Below are 24,016 nucleotides of genomic sequence, written 5' to 3'. Positions count from 1 at the left end.
AAAGCTTTGCCTCTGAGGCATTTTAACTGCAAAGACGCCTCAGTCTTGGGCATAGCAGTCAACCTCACTCAAATTCTGGGGGGGGGGGATAAGAAACAAAGGAAGGAAGAAACAATATTCTTTGCCCAAAACCCCTTTTACCTACCTGCACAGCCAAAAGCTAGGTGATACCTAGAAGAGGGGCTGAATTTGACGCAACACACATTAGCCTTTGCCTCGATGCTTGCTACTGAGTTGTCCAAGTTGGTAGACCACAGCTTCACTAGAGGAACAGAAAAAGAGAAATGAGGAAACAGGAAACAACAAGAAAAAAATCAACCTCATTTGAAAGGCATAAAATCTAGTTATTTCATAAATTAGATCCTGGAAAGCCTCAGTTGCCAAGATGTTAGTGATTATAAAGGGTCAGTTGTCACCAGCAGTTGCCAAGTTTGAGAACATTCTCAGGTGCACACTGTAAATATTGTGACCACCTCTATACACACACGAGATCTTGAAAGTCTCTATCCTGCATGGCTGAGAATATCAGAGCAGGTGACTAACCACATGTTATAATCTCAGCATTTAAGACTATGGCATGCAGATTCACATAACCAAGAACAGGAAGGCTTCCGTCCTTTTTTGTTTTGCCCCTTTGCTCCAACGCAAGAACTCCGTGCTCCACGGCAGAATTGCTTTGCACAGAATAAATATACGCAATTGTATGCTTGAGCACAGCGAGTGAGAACAACTTGTTTTATTCTCGAGAAACTGGCACAGGCAGGAAAGAAATCAGTATGCTGGCTTCCTATGATGATATATTCCCTCAGTACAAGAACTCTACTGTTCTACTAGGCTACCGTGTGAACGCCGATTAAACTATGCAGTACAGAATGAGCTCTTCCCCCAAGTACCCACTTCAGCGCTTCACAGGACAACCAACAGAAAAAAGCTGCTTTTCAAAATACAGCCTCCCCCCACCCCTCCACAAACATTTCAAGTATCATTTAACCTTAAGATGAAGACTGACAGGTGCTCCCCACGTAGCCAATCTTACTACTAAAAGCTAGAGATGAAACACTTTGCTCTCTGCCCAGGTGAAGGGGCAGCATATTGGCATCAAGCCCCACTGATGCCTACAAGGCAGAAAATAAGATTTCAGTGATAGCCCCCCCTCACTTTTCTTGCTGAGCGGGTCGCACAGTACTTGAGTACCACGATCAGCATGCTGAGGAAGGAAGCAGAACAAGCTGAAGCCAATGTTTGAACGTGCAGGAGCTACATGTAGGTTTAATCCCCTAACACAGCTCCTCATGAGCCTGGGCTTCTTCAGATCTATGGCCCATGGCTCCTCTGCTGTCTTTTTACAAAACGCTCACTTTGGAGGTGAAGTGAGCAAAAATGGCAAAAGAACATGAACCTTGTTACCTACTGTAGTTGAGGTAAGCAGTCTTACGGTATGTCTCCCCACCATCTGACAGGTCCTCTATCACCTCTTGGTCAGTTTTCCCAGGAGCTTTTTGAAGGAGAAGTAAGGCTGCCACATGGATTACCCAAGGATGTTTTATGTGGTCAGGGATAAGGAGGAACACTGGCAGGTTCACTCTAGTACACCCGCTTTTAATAGTACAGGAAGCAATGAAAAGCAACGATATTGCGCTACTTGTGACCATAACTAGGAGAACTGCTTCAAGATGAAGGAAATACAGGGCTGCTCTGAGCACACCAAGGAATTACTTTAAATACCGCACTGTGTGGGTATTTGACAGCTGCCTGGAACCGTTATAAAGCAGCACACACATACACTAGAAATACAAACACTGATGCATACTGTATTCACATAAGCATTATGTACAATTCAACGAAAACAGCACCCACCCTGTTGTTGGTTTTCAGAAATAAATCCATTCTCATTTACTAGAGCTATAATACTCATCCAGAACATCTAGCTACATTACTAAATAAAGCCAAGAGCTTTGCAAGCACGGCTTAAGATGCTCTCTTCTCCCACGTGAGACTGGATGATATACCTCCTCCATCATGTTCTGCGCTTGGGGGCAGGGAGGGGAACGAAGCCAGGAAAGACAACTTTGCAAAACAATAAAACATTAGCATTTTGCTTCAACGAACAGACACCAGGAGATGTATAGTTTAAGTTGCAGTAGCAGAAGAGGACATAAACTTTATGGATGAGATGCTACAGGAAGAAAATACCACAATTACAAGAGGATGCTGTCAGCAGACAGCATTGCTTCAACTTGAGGCATGCAGAGAGGTTCATGACTTCACAGTTCAGAGCAACCTTCTGCCCAAGTCTAATACCAAAACCACACAGGCTTGTCTTGAAGCCTTCCAACCAGGTATCAATATTTGAAGTTGCATCTAAAGCAGCCAGGTCTCTCGTTGACACCACCTCTAGTAAACTAACGGCCATCTGGTCTCAGTTTTGTAGGAAAAGCTGAGGGCTCAGTTTCAATTTGGCTCCTTTTTTCATTCAAGTTTTCAGGTCATAAACTGAGCTATTTAATCTGGTGAAGTCAGCCCATGTGTTCAAAGCCATCATCGTATTTGTTACGACTGACAGACAGATAGGAGTCTGCAATTTGTGCGATCTAACTGCTGTGGGATACACCAGGCTCCAATTACATCTTAGTCAGTACCATAGAAAAGGATGTATGCGACATATAACGGCACGTAATGAAACATGTCAGGTTTTACCTGGAACTGCCCATTATTTTTTAAAAAGAACTGACAGGTTAATAAAGAATAATTCATAAGGATAGAGTTTATTTGCTGTAGCTTTCAGCAATTTTGCTGAGGTCGAGGCAGTAATTATACAACATACAGATGTCTTGATAACACCTAGAACTGTGTTGATGAGACAAGCAACTATCTGAGATTGACTATTTCTAAAACACATGTTCTCAAAGCATATGTTTCCTAATTTTGCAGCTGCTGAGACAGACATCTCTATATGGTCAAATGTCTATACCTTAAAGTAAAGTAAAGAAGATGCCTCCAGAACCCCATTTTTGATTTAAAATGTTTAGGTCTTTTCAAGATATTTTTTATTTGGTTGGAGCTTTACACTGAATGTCAAAGTTTCTAAATTAATTTTCTGTACATCAGTTCTGTATCTAAAAACCGGCTAGAAGAGGCAGAAGCCTATACTACAATAGCTGAAAGTGCCAATGTGTACAGTTGGTACACTGATGGTAAGGATATTTCATCCAGACTGTCATTCCTGCAATTCTTATCTGCTCACGTGACTGAGAGCCTGCTGTTGCTCAAAAAGCTGCAAACCAGGAATAGGGTATTGCTACCAGAAGACTCATTTGCACAGATTAGAGGAATCCCTAGGAAAGGAAGGAGGAAGCTACCGAATTGTCCTGCCAGGCAAAATTTTTGATCTATTGCCTTGCGCGGGGGTCAGGAGGATGATGTAAAACTGCTGACTGTTAGCAGGCAATGACCACAGGGTACTTACTCCTCCTTGCATAAGATGCAGCCAGACAGCTATTTCGGTTGATATTTTAACTAACAACATGATCTTGACCTTTCAAGGTATTACCAATTGAATTCAACAAACCCGCAGATCTCCAGGAAGTTTTTAACCAGGAAAATGAGCAAGCTGAAACTTCAACCTGGTATTTTAAGAGCAACAAACACCTAGACCTCCAGTTGGAGTCAGCAGAAGCTGAAGTAGTATCACCAAAAATGAAGCCCCAAACAATCTTCTGAAGTCCTCAACAAAGCTGAGAGGCAAACTGTGACCTGCAGTTCTCAGGCTAGTTCCCTCTCCAGAAGGCCACGCTTGTTTTTTTATGAAGCCACCTCTGCAAATCTGTGTGTCACCCCTCTGAATTCTGGGGCACTATAAAAAAAATAAAAATAGCTGTAAGCACTGGTACCAATGGTCTCAACTAAGGCAGCATGGAATACCTTCCTTAGATGTAATGAAACAGATGCTTTCATTTCTCCTTGCTGTAAGACAATAAAAAGTATCCTCTTGCTACAGCTCAGAGCTCTCGTGTGCTCCTGTTCTGCTCCACCTCTCCACTTTGAGCCAGGCCCAGTGAAGGGACTACAGCTTGCAGAAAGGACTTAAACCCAGGACTTTTTTCAGTTGAATTTGTCAGTACTGCTTGTATCTCCTCGAGCTTCAAAAACAACCCCAGAGCAGAGAACAAATGCTTGATCACTCCAAAACAGGTCTCTACCGCAGTGGAGACTTAAATTCCACCCACATGGCATCACAAAATATTTTACTCTATCTTATCTGCTAACATCACCATGGCCATTAAACTACTTTCCCAATCCAGAAGAGCCAGCTGTAAGTCATTAGCTAAGTGCGCTTGCTCCAGCCCTATCCTGGCACTTTGATAGCATCATTTTGCCTTCACAAAATTAAATAATCTTTTCCCCTCCAATAGCAGAAATACACTCTTTCCTACTTACATGAGCATCATAGCTCCTGCCATTATTACATGCATAAAAACTGAAATTAAGACTGTGCCGCTTCCCCAAGCTGCCTGCAGCCAAGTAAACACTTTAATTTTGCTCACTGCTGTCTAGTTGGCATACTCCTTTGGGTCCCTATAGACATACAAAACTACCTCTGCCCCTTTAAAAGAAAAGGGCAAGACAACTGTAGATAAAAGTGAGGTTTTCATGCACAAAGTAGTTACTTTTAATACAGTAATGCTTTTATGCCCTTATTTTCTGCTATTAAAGTAGAAAGATCTTCCACAAATAAGCATCTTGAATTATCTTCAACTAATGATCAGGACAATGCAGGACCTAAAGCCCAAGGATGCTGTTTCTAATTATATCAGAATCATTTTATCCCTAATAGCACTCTGCTTCTTAGCACCCCCTTTGCTGTGCCTGAGCCCTGACAGAGACAGCTGTGAGGCACAGGATTTTTTTATCTAAAAACTCCTTCCCCAATACATGCCTACCAAGCATACCAAGTACTTCAAAAATTAGCTTCCAACTTGAAAAGACCGAGCAGAGACAGGCAGATTCACAGGCAGGCAAGCGGGAAGCACTAGCGAAGCTGTCACTTTTTTGCTGGCTTGTCCTGACCACTTGACAGGAAAGTGTTTTACTTGTGCTTTCTGGGGAAGCGCAGCGAGATTAGCTCCAATTGCTCTGGTCACACCAATATCTATCAGCACTGAGATTTCTTGTTAGACAGCCCAGTGTGGCCTTCAAGGAGAGAAACAAAACCGACAAGAACAGTACATAGATCTTGGCTTTCCACCAGATGCTGTACCTGCCCAGACATGTCTGACTGTACCCAAAGCTGGCTAGAACTCCCACACGAACATAAGCAGAAGGACAAAACTTTAAGTTAGGCAGGTTTGAGCTATGGCACTTGTCATAGGTGTTACCTTTTCCTCACATCTAACCCTTTCACTGTGATCACCGATATGCAAGGTGGACACTCGATTTGAACATTTGCTACTCCTGCTCTGTACCTTAAGGACTTCTAAAATCCTTGTTTATTTCAAACAGTTCCACACAGGTCTCTAATGGGCTTGTTACACATGCAAATCACAGACAAATCATGGTAGAAGTAAAGGATAAAGTGTTCTAGCCCAGTTTTATCTGGAGAAAAACCAATATACCTTTGAAAGACCTTTATGAGTTGAAATGCAAGTTAAGTAGATCTGCAGACTTTATTACAATAATTTCTAAGTAAACACTTCTGGAGACTATTACTGAAGTAGTGAACTGTTCAGAGACAGGAGCCCTGCTTGCAGCTGGCTTTGCAAAACTGGACAACTTGTTAACATGCTAATAAATGCATGTCTACCTGGCAGATAAGCTTTTTCAAATGCATAGCATGAGTGGGGAGCAACCTGATGAAGAGGTTGATAGTTTACAAGGTGAATGTTCACTCCTCCTGCATTTAAGCACATGGAACACACTCTTGACATCCACCAAAAATCAAAATAATTTAAAAATCCACCCTAAATATAAAGTAATCATTAAAGCTGCATTTTTAAAGTGGAATTACCAGCTACATTAAGACTGCCAAATGCAACTGAGGAACACTAATACAGCTTTCTTTTGAAACAGAATTTAAAGTATTTCAAAGGGGGGAACGGCTTCCAAGGTTTAATGCTTATGAAAAATTAATTTATCATTTCAAAGAAAATCATGAAGAGCTCCATCCAGAGTAGTATCAGTGGAGTTGATCCCCACTGAATACAAAAGGAATGCTAAAGCTCTTGCTGCTTAATAACAGTAGTTTGATATTGTAAGCTATGTAAACAAGATAAAATCTTGTTCATTAGGGATGAAGAGGGATGAAGAATACTACATATCACTCAGAGCTATTTTTTCTTTAGAAGTTTCCTTTTTCTTTGAAAAGGAGGAATATTCTTCCACCGGTATGTTGGGAAAGGGCTTGTCTTAAGGGTCCTCCAAAAGCCCTTGGTCAAACGGATCCCAGAGTGTGGAAATATGAGTCACTCCCAGAGCTTCCATTCAATACACCACCCAGATCCGTTAAACTCTGAATAACACATTGCACATCATGAAAGTGGGAAGCTTTTTGTTGCACACAATCTTTAACATTCAGAGCTACAGGTAAAATAGCAGCAGGCGTTTTTAACTTCTGCTTCTTTACCTACAAACTCATTTTTGAAATATAAATACACGCTGTTCTTTTGGAATGCCCCAAGGCTTTAATTCAATAAGTTTAACGAATGTTAAAACACATTTTGCTTTGTTTAGTGTTCTAGAAAACGCTAGCTAGAGAGCATATTACCCAAAAAAACGTGAACATCACACCCAAAGATCTTAATCCAAACAAAGCCTCTCTTCTCTAAGATTCAAACAGTTCAGTAATATCTTGACCCACTGCCACATCAACTACAATACTGAAGGCAGCTGAGGAATCAGCTGCTTGAAATACCTCAAAGGGAACACAGAGCATAAGCCTTCTGCACAAAGACTGAAGGAAAAAAAGAAAAAAAAAGAAGAGTAATACCTTTGGCATCATCAGACCCTGAAGCCAACAACTTTGGATCCATCAAGTTAAAGTCAACACTCCAGCACCTCTTCTCATGCTCCTGTTTAGAGAAACAAGAAAAACATTGCATGGTAGTGAGCTATAATCTGCTAAACTAGTAACAGAAGACACACATGCTGTTCAGTATAAACTGTCAGCGGAGTCCAGAGAAGTTTACTGTGTTTAGAAGTTTCTCAAAACATACCTTTTCTCCAAATCAGACTAATGCTTGTAGTATGCCAGATGTGCCATAAAAGCAGAAAACAGTAGATGTCAATTTTAAAAACTAAAACTGATATATTGTTGGGGGTTTTTTACTTGAAAAAAAAATAATTTCCAGAAATATACATTAAAGACCTGTTCTTGCAGCATGGTTTAACTGGCTGTCGTTCCACTGGTCCACTGCTGCTTCTTATTCTAGGAGATCACAACTGTATCTCCCAATACCAGTAAGATGTCCTTTCAAAATCATTCCAAACACCTCCTCTCTGGAAGTCCAGGAAATCCTCACCTTTCTGTTGAGTTACTAAGTGAAACTGCCAGTGTCTAATCCTATGGTTTTCCACTCCAATATTCTTATAAGACTGCACACTCTTCCGTAAAACACAGAAGAGCTGTATTTGCTATGCTGGCACATGCCATGTGGAAGCAAACGCTGCATTGAATGAAACCTGAAATTCAGTCAAACCGTTTGTTTAAAGCCTTCACACGGACTTGCAAGACTATGATGATGAAAAGCTCGCCAGGACGAAGTCACTAAAGAATTTCTAATACGTGCCAAACAGATGTCAGTATGCATGCCCCTATGCAAATCCAAATAAAAAAATAATCAAGTAATCTGATAGGAAGCAAAATTAGTTTGTTTTAACATAAGCAACAGCTGGTCCTCTCTAGGTTCATTATTCAGCCTCATAAAGAAATGCAAAATGTATTTGAGAGGAAAACAGACAAGATTTATCTTGTCCAGTGTAATTTCTTTCTAACTGAGATATGCAAAGTATTAGTGAAAATAAGCATTATAAAGTGTCCAAAACACAATAAAGTAGTAAACAAAGGCTAAATGAGGAATTAAAACCTATGCTGAACTGTCAGGAAGGGGGAACTAAAGGCCAGTCTGCTGTTCATTCAACATCACTGACCAGTTTCAACATACTATGCTCCCTACGCAACATCCTGCAGCACTTCCAACATCTCTGCAGACAGAACCACCTCTTCCAACCTCCTTGTTCTGATCACAAGCCTCCCAGAATCCATATACAGAAACACAACGCTCGAACTGCACAAAGACAAAATGCCAGATACTTCTCCTGAAACAGGTCTTGCTGTTGAGCTCAACCCACTCGTGGGCATACACTGCCCTGCTGAGCCCAGGACTATCGGGAAGGGTTCTACCTACTGCTCCATTCTCCCAGCCTTGCCACTTAAGTCTGCATTTTGCTCTTCTGCTTTATGAGCACCTGCAGCAGCAGTCACTGCAGGATTTTGCAAAAGGCTTTTAACAAAGACCGAAGTGGAACAGGTACGGAGAGACAGAGATTTCTAAAGAAAGGCGAGACAAATAACTTCCAGAAACTCATTTCTCCCTGTGCAGATTCCCTGCCTGAAGAGCAAGAAAACGTCAACTGCCTCATGACTGTGACAAGAAGATATAGCTGCCTCCATCAGAGGACTACAGCTTAATAAAGCTGTACGGATAAGATGCATTTAGCAGACAGAAGGAACATCCATTTCACCCTTTGGAATGGAAAAGCCTATTTGCTGGACTAGAAGCAGAACGTCAGACTGAATGCCGCTCCCTCGACGTGGACCATGGTGTGGGCAAGTGTTGTTCACTGATCGTGTTTTACCTGGTAGACCTTGGATCTTTGTCCCGTGAATCCATCCCAGAGGATGACTGTGCCTTCATAGTCGCTGCTGGCTAGCAGGTTCTTGTGGTAACTACTCCAGCTGATACAGCTTAAAAAGAAAGACAGTCCTGGTCAGTCCTATATTAAATCATACCTAACAACTCAAAAATCACTCTTGCAATACATCAGGAAATAAGCTTCCTTGCAGAGCAAGCAGCATTTGATCAAGCCACCCACTGAAACACTCAGGAAAAGACAAAACCAAAACCCACCAGAAATAACAAAACTTCTTCTAGAAATGAAAAGAAAAGCTTTATTGGCTGAAGTGACATTGCCCCTCCACCCCCACCCCCCCAATACAAAGTGCTAGTTTTGGGGTGGGTTTTTTTATTCATCTCTAACACCGCAATTCTTTTGCTATTTGAATTTCACACAAATTCTCACAGAAGGCTTAGGGTTTGACTTCTTAGCCTCTTGCCAATAGCTACTACTACTACCACCATAAAGATTACTACTTACCTAACAGAAGCTATATATGAAAAACACATAGCTTGGATGTTAAATCAACCTCTCCTCTGGTACATATGTAATGTTCTATACATGTACCAACATGCAAATGAGCGTATGACTTCTAAGAAACTACTTCCAACTTTCTGTAAATGCAGAAAGACTTCTCTTCCTATCAGAAGGGAACAGCAGTTTTGTTTGCTATGGGCAGTTGAGAAGATGTTTCTGATTGAGAACTGCAAAGTACATTGCACAAGTTTATATTTTAAACTGAATTAATTGGCCATGCAAAACTAAATGACAATTCCACCAGCAAATTCTAACCATCAGCAGACAAAACAAGAGCAGTGACACTGCCAATTCACATTCGTAGTGTTCTGGCACTATGCCTCCACTGACTCCCAAAAAATGTGACAGAGATAAGAATTTGTAATACTTGTTCACCAATTTTTGGACCATCTGGCAGAAAAGCATGCCAGCTGGTATCAACTGTGATACATGCAAGAGAAGCTGAACTGACAGGTTCAATTCATGCAGTTCAAACAGCTCTGACACAGTTAACTAGATTAGGGTAGCCTTGGGGCCAAGTTTTAACCAACAATATAAACTAGAAGTCCATGATTCTGTAACTTTTTAGTACTGCTTTGATTAGTGCAGCTATCCATTGAAATATCATGTAGGTACAGGGATACTGACTTAAGAGTATTATACCTTGGCAAATTCTTGGTTCCACTACACACTTGTATCCTTGGGATTTTACACACAGAACGGGAAAAATCCTTCTCCTTTAAGGTAGTTAAATATAAACACTTACTTTTCAATTATTTAAACAACAGCAAGCAGCACTGGTGTTCTGCTCCTGACTACGGTCAAACATCATACTGGGGTGTGAGTTTTATAACTACAGAGGGACTACGCACACCAACCTCTACTAATAGCTCACCACTATTTAGCTGCATGGAATCGACAAGCTTATCTGAGGTTCTGGAGCAGCCAAATAACAGGAGGCAAGAAACTCATCTGTTTTTTAAAACAAATTTGAAGAAATACAAGGAAGGAATAACATGCTATTGGTGCTTGCAACAGCAGGAAACCACTGAGTGATCCAAAAGACGTCTAGCTCTGACCACCTCTGTCTGCACAAGTTTACCTGTAACTTACAGAAACAAGACACAGTCATCCAACAGCAGCTGCTTTCTGCAAGCCTCTTGCACCACCGCATGACACTTGGAGAAAGCCTTCAGGACACACCTTCCCCAGTGGATCACTGGGAGCTTTCTTTAGAATGGCCAGTACAGAGGGACATGTGACAACACTGCTTTCAACCTGTCAAACACTTCTCCCTCTGTGGACCTTATCTATAGCCTGTTCACACACTTGCACATTTCCTTCTTATAACAGCAACTCTTGATTTTAAAACTTTGCGTTCAGAAACTTAAGTAGTTTTATCTACCCAGCGACATTGTCTTTAACCACTACCAGTTAAGACGATGGTTGAGGTGACACAGCTCAGGCAATGCTTTCCCTGGTTTCACCTCTTCCACAATATATCACTAATTATAAAATGTTAGTCTTCTCAGCCGTTGTAGGTAACAAGGGCTGTCCATAAGTGTATCATCAAGGAGCTATGATCACATCAGCTCTACTACCGTCAGGTACCCACAAAGAAAAGTAGGTCTTGACAATCCATGATTTACTAGAAAGCTCATTCAGAAAGGCTTAAGTGGCTCCCTAAGGACCAAATGAAGCTGGCAGGCACTGCCCACTCAGACCACAAGGTGAAGGCTGCAGCAGCCTGGAGATAAGTATGTCTGATGTCTGGAGTCTGGTTTCCGGGCAGAGCGGTCAGTCACTGATGGAAGCAAAAGCAGTTCAGAGCCCTAGAGCTACAACGCAGTGAGGCTCTGGCTGGGAGCAGTCTCCAGCTAGTAGCAGGGGGAGCAGACACTGCACTTGACATTTATTGATTCAAACCTGTGCCCCCTGCCATCTTACCTCCACTCAAGTCAAGGCTTCAAGGATATTAAGGGAAAAAAAATAAATCCGTAAAGTGTAGCCATCACACAGAAGCAGGAAGAATAGCGCCCAGGGTCAAATCTTAGAGACAGCAGTCTTCTACCTGGACAGCTTTGAGAGTCCATCAGGCAGGCAGCATCAGCAGGTGGACAGGGTCCTAGAGAAATGCAGACATGCTGGTGCCACCTTGGCTGGTTAGAGGACAGATGCTTCATGCTAGGGAAGCACAAGATCCACACCTGACCAGCAGAAGAGAGCTGAGTATGGCAAGTTGAACTATGAAGAGGATAATCATAACTGAATCACCCCAGACATTGAAAATTAGGAATTCCTGAACAGGCAGAAAATTAAAGGACAGTTTAACAGTTCTGTTTGAGATGCGACAGATCTAAGGATATATGAACTGTCAGGTTTGTAGGGGCAGGTAATATTTTATTGGATCAATCAATACAGAAGGAGAAAAACGAAGGGTTTCTGTGCCCAAACCCACGTCTGTTAGGTCTGGCACAGCAAGGATCAAGCTAAGCTTTCTGTCCCACTGAAGTCTGATGGAGTTAATGAGGGGTTAACACTCACTTGGAAAGCATTTGTAGATATCTGAGAGGGGAAAACAGAAACTGACAGGTGAAAGATGTTTAGGGATTTACAGCCACTAAGTGGTTCAATTAACACCTTTTAAGTCACACACCATAAATCTTTCATTTTAAGGAATATGATTAAAGGATCATAATCAGACAAAACTAACCCTGTTCCAGCTCTCTGCCTTAATTCTCCCCTCATCACCACCCAACTCTCTTTACAAAGTCTGAAACCAGAACTTTCTCCTTGATACTGCAATATCTGAGTTTCTTTATAACTTAAATTCTCAGAAGTAACCATTGTACAGCACAAATCAGGGTTGGATCAGGTGGAGGGGAGCTCTCTCCCCAGGTAAAGGATGCTTTTTACCAAGGACTGACTGTCCTTTGGCTATATTCTCTGGCATCCGTAATGATACAGGCCTGAAAGAAGGCTGTCCTGGAGGCGGGACATTACGATGTTCCTCTCTTCACATGGCTTCCCTGGGACCTACAAAGGGTTGAGAAGCTACTGCCATTATCCCCTCTAGGGAAGCATTGATCTTTCTTCCACACCAAACATGGGCAATTTTACTGAAACTTCAAAGACATCTACATTTTGGGGTTCCCTTGAGATATTATCATGGGTAACAACTGAGTCACAGACTCAAAAATGCAGGGGGGGAACAAGCTGGAGAAGAGGAAAGGAAAGGGCAAAGGTGAGACAGACCAAAAGAGGCAGCTTACAAAGTCCTCAAACAGGTTAAGCATCAAATCCTCAGAAGTTAAAAAACAATAGCCTTTGGTAGACAACATTTAGATGGCGTGCAGCACATTCAGTAAGAAATTGAAATGTGGAGGCTATGAGATATAATACAAAAATAGCTACCTAAGGATGAGATAACGTATAATTCAGCACTGGATTAAAAGGAGTTGTGTGAGGCCATCTTTCATTTTAATTAAAAGTAGCTCTATCCCCCCCCCCCCCAAGTTTTGTTTTGTCCTTTATGCAGAAACAGGGCGACAGCTACATCCCATAGGTTTATCTTGCCGTTAAGTTGTGATAGCTTTCCTTCGTAAGAGACTGGCCTGGAGAAACGCTAGCTGAAAGCTAATCACAGACCTGTGAAACTCTCTCCTAACCTTGGCATCTGATCCAAACACACGGAAATCCTGACCCCATAAAGATTTACGTGCATCCTTCATTTTATTCAGAGACACAAGTTGGCCAGCTCAGTTAGCTTTGTCAGTCACACTGATGTTTATTTCATGAGCCAGTATTTTTATGGCCGAAACATCTCAAATCCAGGATCAAGTTACCTGGTGTCAACCACCCCTCTGGCAGTGAGAGTTAAACAGAGTTAAAGCTTCTAATAAGGCACAAACTGCTGTGGTCTGACCTGCTTCCGACTGCCAAGTGCTTCGGATGCAGTCTATTACCATGAGTCAACCAAGGCCCAGCAGTTTTAGGACTGAAATGTTTTTAAAGGGAGCGATCTATTACTGCAAGGAACTTCCACATGAATAACAGCGCTAACCAAATACTTCAGGGACATACAGAACTACATTACCATTATAAATATTTTTTTAAAAAAACAACAACAAACTTTCTTCTAATTAATTCAAAGAAAACCTCTAGCAGGGTTAAAAGACAAATACTTTCAAAGAAAAACTTCATCTTACTGCACAGTAAAGCATTTACTCTGAAAAGCGGAATTAATGAGAAGTTGAAGGTACAGTTCCTTATAACGTGTTTAGTGTCAAATTTTTTCTGCCTTGGAAATATGGGTATTCAATACAACCACTTCTGAAGTTTCTTGGCATAAAGAAAGCTTATACCTCTTCAAATAGCAAAGACACTGTGATGAAAGACACCATACGACAAGTTTTTGCTTAATTTAAGCTTAATAGCAAGAACTGACTGCCATTTTAAAAACTGACAGCAATATGCCCATGAACTGCTATTAGGACAGAGAAATCACACATTTGATCTACTGACACTGAAAAATGAAAACAATCAAATACTAGCAGCCTCCTAAAAAAAGCCTACCAATGCTTTGCTTTTACTGCAGTTGACTAAACAGATGCAGCCGATTTTGGAGGTTTGTGGTAACATCTATCACTGAAGTACAGATGCTGCAAACACAGAGTGGTGAGCATGCAGAATACTAAACATGGATTTCAAAAGCGTGTTTACCTAACCACACTTGCACATCACCTATTGTCGATTAACGAGGCCTAAAGCCAATTTCTTTTGCCTGAATGCTAGCTCTCCTTATTTTTCTTCCCCTGGAACCTATGGCAAAACAACAAATCTGCCTCTTGAATAAATCAGAGAAAAGCCGTGGCTCGCTGCTAGCTGTTCATCCTCTTCTTGTCCTTTCCCATCTCCTCCTGCGCAGGGGGAGCCGCAGATTATAGTCTGCCATAGCTAGGGACACAGCAAGTCATAATTAGCTCACAGGGTGCTGTTTATAGCTACTATACAATGCCAGGATTTGTTTCTTGTACTGAAGCTATGAATCTGTAAATGGGATTTTTATGAGGATTTATGTGTCATCTTGTGTTTTTCCTGGAAGCTTATGCCACTGTCGTTCCCGGGGGATGCGATGCACATTTACCAGAAACCCAACACACCAACTTCCTCCCCGTTCTTAAAAATAGGGATAAGAAAGCTCAGCAGACGATGAAAAAAGAATGTATTTAAGCAGCAGGTGGGTGTAAAAAAGGGGGTTGGAGAAGAGGAAGAAAGACTCAGCTACAGCTGGTACCAGGGCTCTGCTCCAGAAAAGCCTACAATCAATTACTGCTGGCATGAAGCTCAACCTTTCAGCAGGCCCCCAGCTGGCACACATCAGAGCACGGCTGGGCTGCTGCCAGCCCCGTCCCAGGCAAGGGCTTCCCTTCCCACAGCTGCTCCAGGCCAGCAGACTTGCTCTTGGCCAGACACGAGTTCTCACAAATGCTGTCACCTGTCTGCTTTTAGAAAAGCCCATCAGAGCTGCTGCTCCTCCGAAAGCTGAGTCACCAACATAACCACAAACAATTTATGTTCCAGCATCATCACTTTGAACAATGTTAACCAGGATCGATTTAACCAGAAGAGACATGTCACCAAATGCACACAGACCCCCCCCATCTCTGCTAGGAAGAGAGGTACCACCCATGTGCCACAGCAGAAATACATCTGTTTGCAATACCAGAAAGGGCACTAGCAGGAGGACCAAGTCTCTGAAGGAAGCTGCACCTCCATCCAAATTAAGATCAACAGCTTTAAGCCAAAGTTTTTTTTACGAATAGCAGGCTCCACTTGTTTAGGTTTTTTTATTATAATACAGGCACATTTTCAGCATACTGCAATATTCCATAATGAAATTACAGCCTTCATATACAATTTCTCCCTCAAGCTACGCCACTTCAGAATAGCAAGTTATTATGCTGCTCGACACTGCGCCAGCAAGCCCCAGCACCAGTGACTGGCAGCACAGCTAATGGATACAGCAAGGATGCATTTGACTGACAGCCTAACTTTATTTGTCAAAACCAAAAGCACCCACATGCCGAAGGAAGGTTGAAATAATGTGGAGGTGCCAATGGGGAAAAAAAAATTAATGCGTTTCTTCAGAGGAATGAGAGAAACTAGGGCAAGGAAATGAAAGAAGAGAAGCCTGTCCACCTCTGCTGAGGCAGAGGGTGTCAGAGGATAATGCATTTAGCACTGTCATAGATATATGTATATATATAAAATGTATATATGCATGAAATTTAAGAAAGAGAAGAAATCTTGAATGCAAGCAGTGTCTTCTCTGGAGCACAAAGCTGACAAGAGTAACATCACTGAAGGCGCTAACGCAGCTCTCCTCACTGGCGGCTGCCGTAGAAGGGAGAACAAACAACTTCTTAATGCCTGGCAGGATCGTTGGGGCAGATCCCTGTCAAATTTGAAGCAGCAAATTTGGAAGTTGTCTCAGACAGGCTGAGAAATACCAAACACATTGCTTTTCCCCTTCCAATTAAGGTAAAAGGTATTAATCGGCTGCTAGATAGTTCTCCTATTATTCTGCTCTTGTCTCCAGAATAATGAAGCTGAACAGCGTGAACCTCTGCCATGACTCAGGCAAAAATGCTGAATGTTTTCCAAGTCCAGCAAAACACAAGCTCCATAATCAGTATGGCTTATCAATACAAATCCTTCTCAGACTGTTTTTACCCATCTTGAAAGCCAGTCCCAGTGTCAGTTCCATTTACATCTTTGCCTTTATAAAATAGTGTTACACAATCCCCAAGAATAATCAGCCTGAGTGACATGGGAGTGCCTGATCTATCTTAAGAAATGTGTCAACTACAAAACTAAGTGCGACTTTTACACTATAAAGTAGGCTTGCAAACATTATTAATCTTGTTGCACAACACTTTTTGTAGAAGCTGGACTGTTGTATTAATTTATTACTTACACTTTTGTGGGTACTTTAAAGTGTAGAATACCAAATAAAAACAAATGAGTTCAGAGAAGCTGGAGAGTTTTATTATACTACCAGATAGGTTTGATTGCCTGTATTATTTACTTCTGAGCTTTAACATAAGTTAAAAAGCCTAATTAAAAAATTCTGTTAACCAGATTCTTTCAACTTAAGTTCTGACATGACGATCTATTTCTTTGGTTTAAGTCATCTAAAAAGTTAAAAAAATAGGTTGACAGTACCGATAGCAGCACAAAAGCAAAAATCAAGCAAGGTCTTTTCCCAAGAGCCTGACATTATGAGGCCCAACAGAACAGTCCTTCAGGCAGACAAAAATTCATAGGCAGAAGGTGCAAATGAGGCACATTTCCTGAGGGCTAGTAGCCTTTCAGCAGAATGGAAAGGATCTGGTTGATGAAGAGAAGAGAGCATGAAGGAATTGATGGCTATTATGAAGAAGTAGGCACAGAAGTTACCTTGAGACAAGCTAAGACTTTACCTGGAGTATATCCACTACTATGCTTTTACCCTCCTTTTAACTGAGTAGGTATCCAACAGCATTTGCAAGGAACACAAAAGCAATCCACTACCTTATGTCCCCTTCTCCTCCAGATATGTGGGCCTGCCATTACCTTGGATGAGCCCAGCATACACAAACAACAGTGCTTGTACTACTTGATTCCACCCAGAGTTCAAAGCAAGCTCTCCATCAGCTCCTGCTTTCCTCCTTTCCCCTCCCATTCCCACAGTGGATAAAGAAAGCAAAACAGCTACTGCACAGAAACAAGCAAATGGAAAAGGCCCTCTTGAGTTCAAATGCAAAGTCAACGCCTACCTGATTTTGGAATTACAGGTCATTTCATTCTCAGGGTAGTGAATATCCACCGCATCTTGAATGACTGTACCATACTCATAGACTTTAATCTTCTTTGTCACCCCAGCGATGGCAAAGTAGTCACAGTCTCGGTCGAACTCAATACTGAGGAACAAAAGCACAGGTTGAGAACTGTGTAACACAACACACACACTTACCAGCAGGGTATTTTACCACCCAAACATTTTAGTGCGGTAGAACTGAGAATCACTATCTGCAGTTAGCAAATACCCTGTTCGGAACACCTTGGTGAGGTCTGGCACACACATCAACAGCACGGAATTCTTGCTCTTGGGCACCATTTTTAATCCCCTCCAAACACACCCACAACTTCATTTATTGAAACAAGACTTTCTGTGATAGCACAATCTCCCTCCCTCAGCCAGGATCTTTGTTCAGATGCTCTAGAGGTTTTGCAGTTCAGCTACACCATCTAACAGTGTGGCACCCAAATGTCAAAGCTGACAACTCACCCTGAAAATGTGCTTAACATTCAGCTGTATGCTCGACAACCAACATGCTACGGGATGGCTGCCCATGGATTTCTCTTGGTTGCACTGCTTCATCTCTTAGCTCCTATATATAGCAGCTTAGTGAACTTTAAAGTGTTAACACAGAGCAAACGAGTCTCTGTGGAAAAAAACCTTCTAAATTCCCCGAGTAACAGAGGGTCAAAACATATATCATCAGTAATGTAAAAAACATGCTTGCTATGACTTCCACTCAGAGTTGCTCATGGAAACAGAGGCAGCTTCTTTCTTGAACTGCAGGGCAAGTTTGTAATAGATATCAATGAAGTTGGAAGTAAAAGCAGTCACCTCATAACAAAGTTAAGCTGCAAATGAGAAAAGCCCGAGGTTGTACATGAAATACATCTGAGAGAAAGGCAGGCAGCCGGTTATAAACTGCTAACGTCACTGCTACCTTCGCAGCTTAGAAGGGCTTGAGAGAAATCTATTAGACATCTAGCAGTCGGGGAAGTAAAGCTGCTTCCTAGGAGCTGGTCACTGGAGGCAGGGAAGCGTGGATGTGCCTACCTCCCACCTCCCTTCAGGAGCATCAGCCTCGGTGAGACACCAGTTTGCTACTCCTCCCAGTGAGGGTTTGGGGGTAGCATTTCCCCTCAGCGACCAGGTTTCTGTGATCAGCAATCAGTTATCCTCAGTCTCTTGACTAAGCAATCAATCTATTACTTTGAGAGGTCTCTTTCAGGGTTCTGCCACTCAGTAATTCATTTCAATCTCTACCGTCCCCATCACATTTTATTTCTAAGAAGCCAGGGTGTTTGTGAACCAGGCAGCAAGCTCTGAATGGCAGAAGAGATGACTGAGTTTACACTGATTTCACACTCATACAGCTTGAAAAATCCTGAAGGCAGAGGTATTTAAGGTACCTTTTTACAATTAGGAAGCATTAAGCTAATTACAAGAAAAGAGAGGGCTCCTTGGGCTGCTCCCACAGCAGCTACAGCTAGAGTTTTCTACCCCTCAACATAACTGAGAAGTCAAAGGCACTGCAATGCTTTCAAGGGAAGATAAATTTAAATGGCAACAGAGCTTTCAAGTCCTTGTAAAGGAGATATCATCAAGTTATTTTTAACCTATGGAGAGAAAGGATTGTTAATATGCAGTCTGATGGTATAAAATAATTCAATGAAACAGTCTGCAACTTGGCCTTTTAACTCAGGCAGCTAAACTTCTCCAACGCAGTGGCAGGAGACAGTCCCACTCACAATTGCTTGCTTGCTAGAGGAGAAATGAGCTAGTCAGGTCAAGCCTACAAAATCACAAGATGCCAAAAGGAAAAAAAAAAGGAACATGCTTACAGCTGGGGAATCAAGCAAGCATGCATCTATTAAAATAAAATGGGAGAGGAAAAGAAGTCACCTAAGCAGCCAGACTGCTCTCCCCCTACCCCAGATCTACCCTAGTCTAATCATTTTTTATACAAACAGGACAAAAGCACCACGCAGGCCTGTCTTGTCAGCTCACCCTATTCTACAGAAGAATTTTACAATCGAAAGCCTCTAACAATAGAACAGATTTACTTGTACCACAATCTTAATTGAACCGCTGTCTCAGCTCCTGCTTGCTGCCCTGTGGATTCAGGTAAAGTGCAACTAAACTGATGGCAGCGATTCATCCTCTTGGATTCAATTTATATCCTTAGCCTTCTCCTGAAGAAAAAAAATTAATGTTTTACAATGTCTGGTAAAAAGCCAAGTTATTAGAACAGAGCAGAACCTCTTTCACCTGGGGTGGGTTTGCTTCTCTAGCATTAATTCCTTCATTATTTTTTTTTTTGAAAGAGGCATACTGTAGACATGAAACCCCTGAGTATTTCATTATGTCTACAAAAGTTAACACATCATTAGAATTAATAAAAAATACTAACCAATGAAATTGATTATCAGACCTGTGACCTTCAAACAGCATCGAAGAGGCTGCAGGAATAAACCACCACCTGTACAGATGTTTGTTGGCTGCCAGAGAGGCAGGCAAACCCAGCACAGGATGCCTGACACCACCTTGCACCTTGGCCTCTGTCAGACACATGCAGTCCTGGTGCAACAAGCGTTCTCACTATCTGCCATTTGGGTTTTTAGTAAGCAACTTAGGAAGAAAAATATGAACAAACAATATAACTAATCAAGTGGATTATTTACTATATAAAACTATTTCTAATATTTGCAGAGCTCTGCTTCCCCCTGGACTAATCAGGATTAGGACAAACAGCCCACTTGCATAGCAACAGTTATTTTGATGCTTTTTCCTACAAATCTTCTAAGTATGTTTAGTATTAAGCAAGGCTTATTTGCATTTAACTAGCTCAATGGTATTCCTGTCACTTACTGCTTGAAGTCTTTGTGTCAGTGTAAGCACTTGCTTATACACAAGCTTATCCATATGAAAATTTGCAAGCAAGTTTAGTTTTGTCAAAAGCCACAACAGGGCCAGCTCTGAAGAACAGCAACAACATTCTGGTTCACAGGTGATACATTTCTACAGTCAAAGTGAATTAGTCATTAGCACATTAACATGCAATAGAGTAATAGGAAATACTTTATCCTTTTTGTCAAAAAAGGCCATTGAGTCAAGAGATAAACCAGTTAGACAACAGCATCCACTTCACATGTGGCAAGAGGCACAGTGCCACCGGCGAGTCAAAGCAACATGTAAAATGTGTGTGCTATGGCTATTAGCATCCTGCTAAAATAAGAGCAATGTGTTTTGGTAACACTATTTTAATTAGACTTAACATAGGACTGACAATGAATTTTTCACCATTTCAGAGGGCAGATGGAGCACCAACTGTTTGTGCGTGCTACAAATCTACCTCAGTGCTAGCATGAAGCAGCCTCCTCTAGAGACAGGAGACCAGTTCAGACATTGTTTTTCATTTGTTTAAGGAAGCACTGGCAGTAAACCATATTTTAGATCATTTGAATATCCAGTTAAGTACCTTTTTGGACTAGCAGTAGTCCTTGCCCCTCAAAGATGTAAATGTCAGAAGCAATTAACAATTGCACCTTTTTTTTTTTTGAAAAAAAAAAAAAAAAAAACAACCCTACTTTTAAACCTCATATTTCTGACCAACAAAGATTAGCTGAATTTTTATAGGAATCTTTTGGGGACACAAGCCTGGATATTTGAAAGAGATATGTGCAACATAATTTACTTATAAAAATCAAATTGAAAGGAACTGGTTGTTTTGTTTTAGGGAAAAAAGAAGAGAGACATCTCCCATTCCCAAGTCACTGGTTTTGTTTTCTTAAGTAGTTAGTGACCAGCATCCTGTGGAAATACCACTAAGAGCTGAGAGAAAGTAAACACATTCTCAAGGGTTCTGGTTCCTTTGCTGCTTATCTTCATTCTCAAGTGTGTGAGATTACAAATAGTTTTATTTTAATGCTAAAACCTATGACCTTGGAGAGCACTTGTAGCTAACAGATGGAATTATGAAATAAATGGCTTCTGAAATGTGTCTGAAGGCTTGGCGTGGTGTTGAGGGTAGACCAGTGGGGAAAGAGTAAAGAACAAGTATTTACCAGTTCTGCCATTGTATAAAGCCTTCCTACATTTGCATCCTGATGGCTCTCCACATCCCAGGAGGATGCACTGGAGTTAGAGAATGCATACAGATGGGCAACTAAATTGATTAAAAGAATGGAGCAGCTGCCTTACCATAACAGTTATGAACAAGGCAACAGCAGAGACTAGTGTTCAACAAGTCACTCCACACTAGAGCTAGGAAGCATTCACCAGAACATTAATTTGGGACAGATGAGGGTTTCCCTCCATCCCAGCTACCCCTTAAAAGCCACACGCACATTCCAGGTACCTACTCCTGCAAGACATGATGATGCCAAAGTGAACGTGACAACAGTAATCTGAACAACTGGTCCATACCAAATATTAACAGAAATAAATACAGATATACCCTTTAGAATCCGCAACATAGTCCCTGTAGATGCTGGGAGGCTGCAAAAAGACAACACTGCAGGCGGTGACCAGGTTGACATGCTCTGTAGTCTTCCACAGGGACAGCATGGGTCAAGGTGCCCTCCAAACCCACTCCTGGGGCAGCTCACACCGTACTGGAAATCATGGTTTGAAACTCCCCAGGTGTCAGCCTGGAGGGGCACCTAACCCAGCAAGCCTCCGTGAGAAGCAGGTACGTGCTATATCCAACTCCTCCAAATCAGGAGGGGAGTTTCCATCTAACTGCATTAGCCTTTAACTGCATCACTAGTTACAATTAAAGGTCTGCAGCAAACTGCACCTCTTCCTCTTCCATACGTACACTCTACAATTGCTACTGTAATCATAAATGCCTCAGCCCTGACTTGGTAACGAGATCTGTGACTGTAGGAGTTGCCATTTCCACAAATTAGATGACTCAGTTCCTCCCAAGGGACTATATATACACATTTTTTTCCTTCCTGAATATACCAAGCCTTTCAATTCTACTTCTACCTAATATGGTGCTTTTTTATTTCTGTATCTCTAACCCCAACTCCTATCTTGCTGTGGCCCCATATTTAATTGCAACATAAATAAATTGTTCTTAGTTTGGGGGGACTTAATTGGTGAGAGGAAGGAGAGATGACAACAACAGCTTTTGCTCTTCACTTACACTTCCTTGAAGTCTTTCTCACTCTGTGCTTTCACTCCCTGGCCTCTGAGTGATACCCTGTCATTTCCAACAATTGCAAGTCCCACACCTTACAGCCTGGTTGCCTATTTCCAACACCCATTTTGAGGCACTGAAGTCAAAGATTAGAAATTTAGGTTACAATTCAACACCATGACAACTAGTGCAGATTGTTCAGCATCTGGGACCAATACAGAAATTGGTATTAATATCACACACCTGAGAGACTGTTTTTACAGCAGACTGATATTTTAAGGCAAAGTAATTAGTGTCACTAAGCATGCACTAGCATACTAATTTGTAGTTTTTAAAAAACAAAGCTATACTCAGGAATAGGAAGCTGCTATTATAGTCCTCAGATTTTGTGCTCCATCAGCTCAAAGTCTAAATCTTGTCACATATAAAAATAAAGGCTACTGAGACAAGGCGTATCAAGTTTCATTATCAAAAGACTGTTTTGCTAAAGCTGTGAGTAGCTAAAAAAGTGGTGTGTGTTTTTTTAATAAAGCAACAGTTGCATTAGTTACTTTTACTCTAGAGCACCACCTAAATAAGGTCACTGCTGCTATTTCCGTCCTTAACCCATACCACAGGGACAAGGACAGACCAGCACTGGTTGAACATATTCCCCCATTCAGATCCCTGTGCTACAAAATGTTTTCCAAAAATATAAACTGAGCAAGCACACCATGATCCCAGACAGGTTACTGCAGTTTCCACTCAGGAAGGACTGCTTAGGGAAAAACTCTTGAATTCTCTAGACTGCTACACAGATAGATAAGTTAAATGTATAAATGAGACTCCCCTTAAATGCATTCTATTGGAGAGCAAACACCTTCATCTTCAAGATTCACATTAGTTTGTGTTAGACATTACTGCCAGATTACCAGAAAACTGCCAGATTTGTCCTTTAATTAAGGTAAAGTTGTCTTGGCTACTATAATTACAGCCTCTCAACAGATCAGATTCAAATCTAATGGAAGTGTAATGAAAACTGTGGGACAGAAGACCCCAAGCCATTTCAGTTTGAACCCATTCCTTGGAGCTGTTTGGGATATTCCAGCTCCAGGTTTAGCAGTACCAGCTGCTGCTGAATACAGCCCAAGCACCCTTCCCTGCCACAGCACCTCCTCCAGGCTTCAAACATCTGCTAGGAATACACTCTCCCTAAGCAAACTTCGATTTGTAGCATAAAAATAACACTAGAAAGTCAGCTCTGTGTCGATGATCTTGCCCCCCAGCACACTCAGCTGGGAAACAGACAGGGAAGGGTATTACAACAGTTCATTGAAGCCTGCACCACAGAGGACAGTCCTCAGCTCCGGGCTCCTTTGGGAAGATATTACCGCACGCGTCATGCTGCAGTCACACTTTCAGCATCTTTCTTGCAGCCACAGTAGCCTGGAGTTTTATTTTGCTCTCTTTGAAGAAAGGTATAAAAAGGTACCATGTTGACAAAGTAATGTCATAAGACCTAGTTCCAGGCCTGCTTCATGCTTACAAAAGTCCTTTTAAGGGTAATGAAATGCCATCAGTTCTAAGAAAGACTACTTAGCAATACTCCCATTCCATAAAGAGCTTGTTTAAAGGAGAATATT

The 24,016-nt window shown here is 41.7% G+C and overlaps 1 protein-coding gene across 3 annotated transcripts in view; it reads right to left on the bottom strand.

Moving 5' to 3' along the window:
- Nucleotides 1–24,016, bottom strand: part of COP1 (COP1 E3 ubiquitin ligase) — a 127,656-nt gene that overhangs the window by 56,760 nt on the left and 46,880 nt on the right. For all 3 annotated transcript variants that reach the window (XR_013931275.1, XM_080407518.1, XM_080407519.1), the window contains exons 12-15: nucleotides 17,226–17,369; nucleotides 8,851–8,959; nucleotides 6,983–7,064; nucleotides 146–262 (exon numbers count right to left, since the gene is read on the bottom strand). Coding sequence is in view for 2 of the 3 variants with exons in the window: in XM_080407518.1 (XP_080263644.1) it covers nucleotides 146–262; nucleotides 6,983–7,064; nucleotides 8,851–8,959; nucleotides 17,226–17,369 (452 nt within the window). In the remaining variant the exon portion in view is untranslated. The remainder of the gene's footprint in view (nucleotides 1–145; nucleotides 263–6,982; nucleotides 7,065–8,850; nucleotides 8,960–17,225; nucleotides 17,370–24,016) is intronic.

The sequence above is a fragment of the Falco punctatus genome (assembly GCF_963210335.1).
Source record: "Falco punctatus genome assembly, chromosome: 11".
Taxonomy (NCBI): Eukaryota; Metazoa; Chordata; class Aves; order Falconiformes; family Falconidae; genus Falco; species Falco punctatus.
This window is presented reverse-complemented; position numbering and strand designations above follow the sequence as displayed.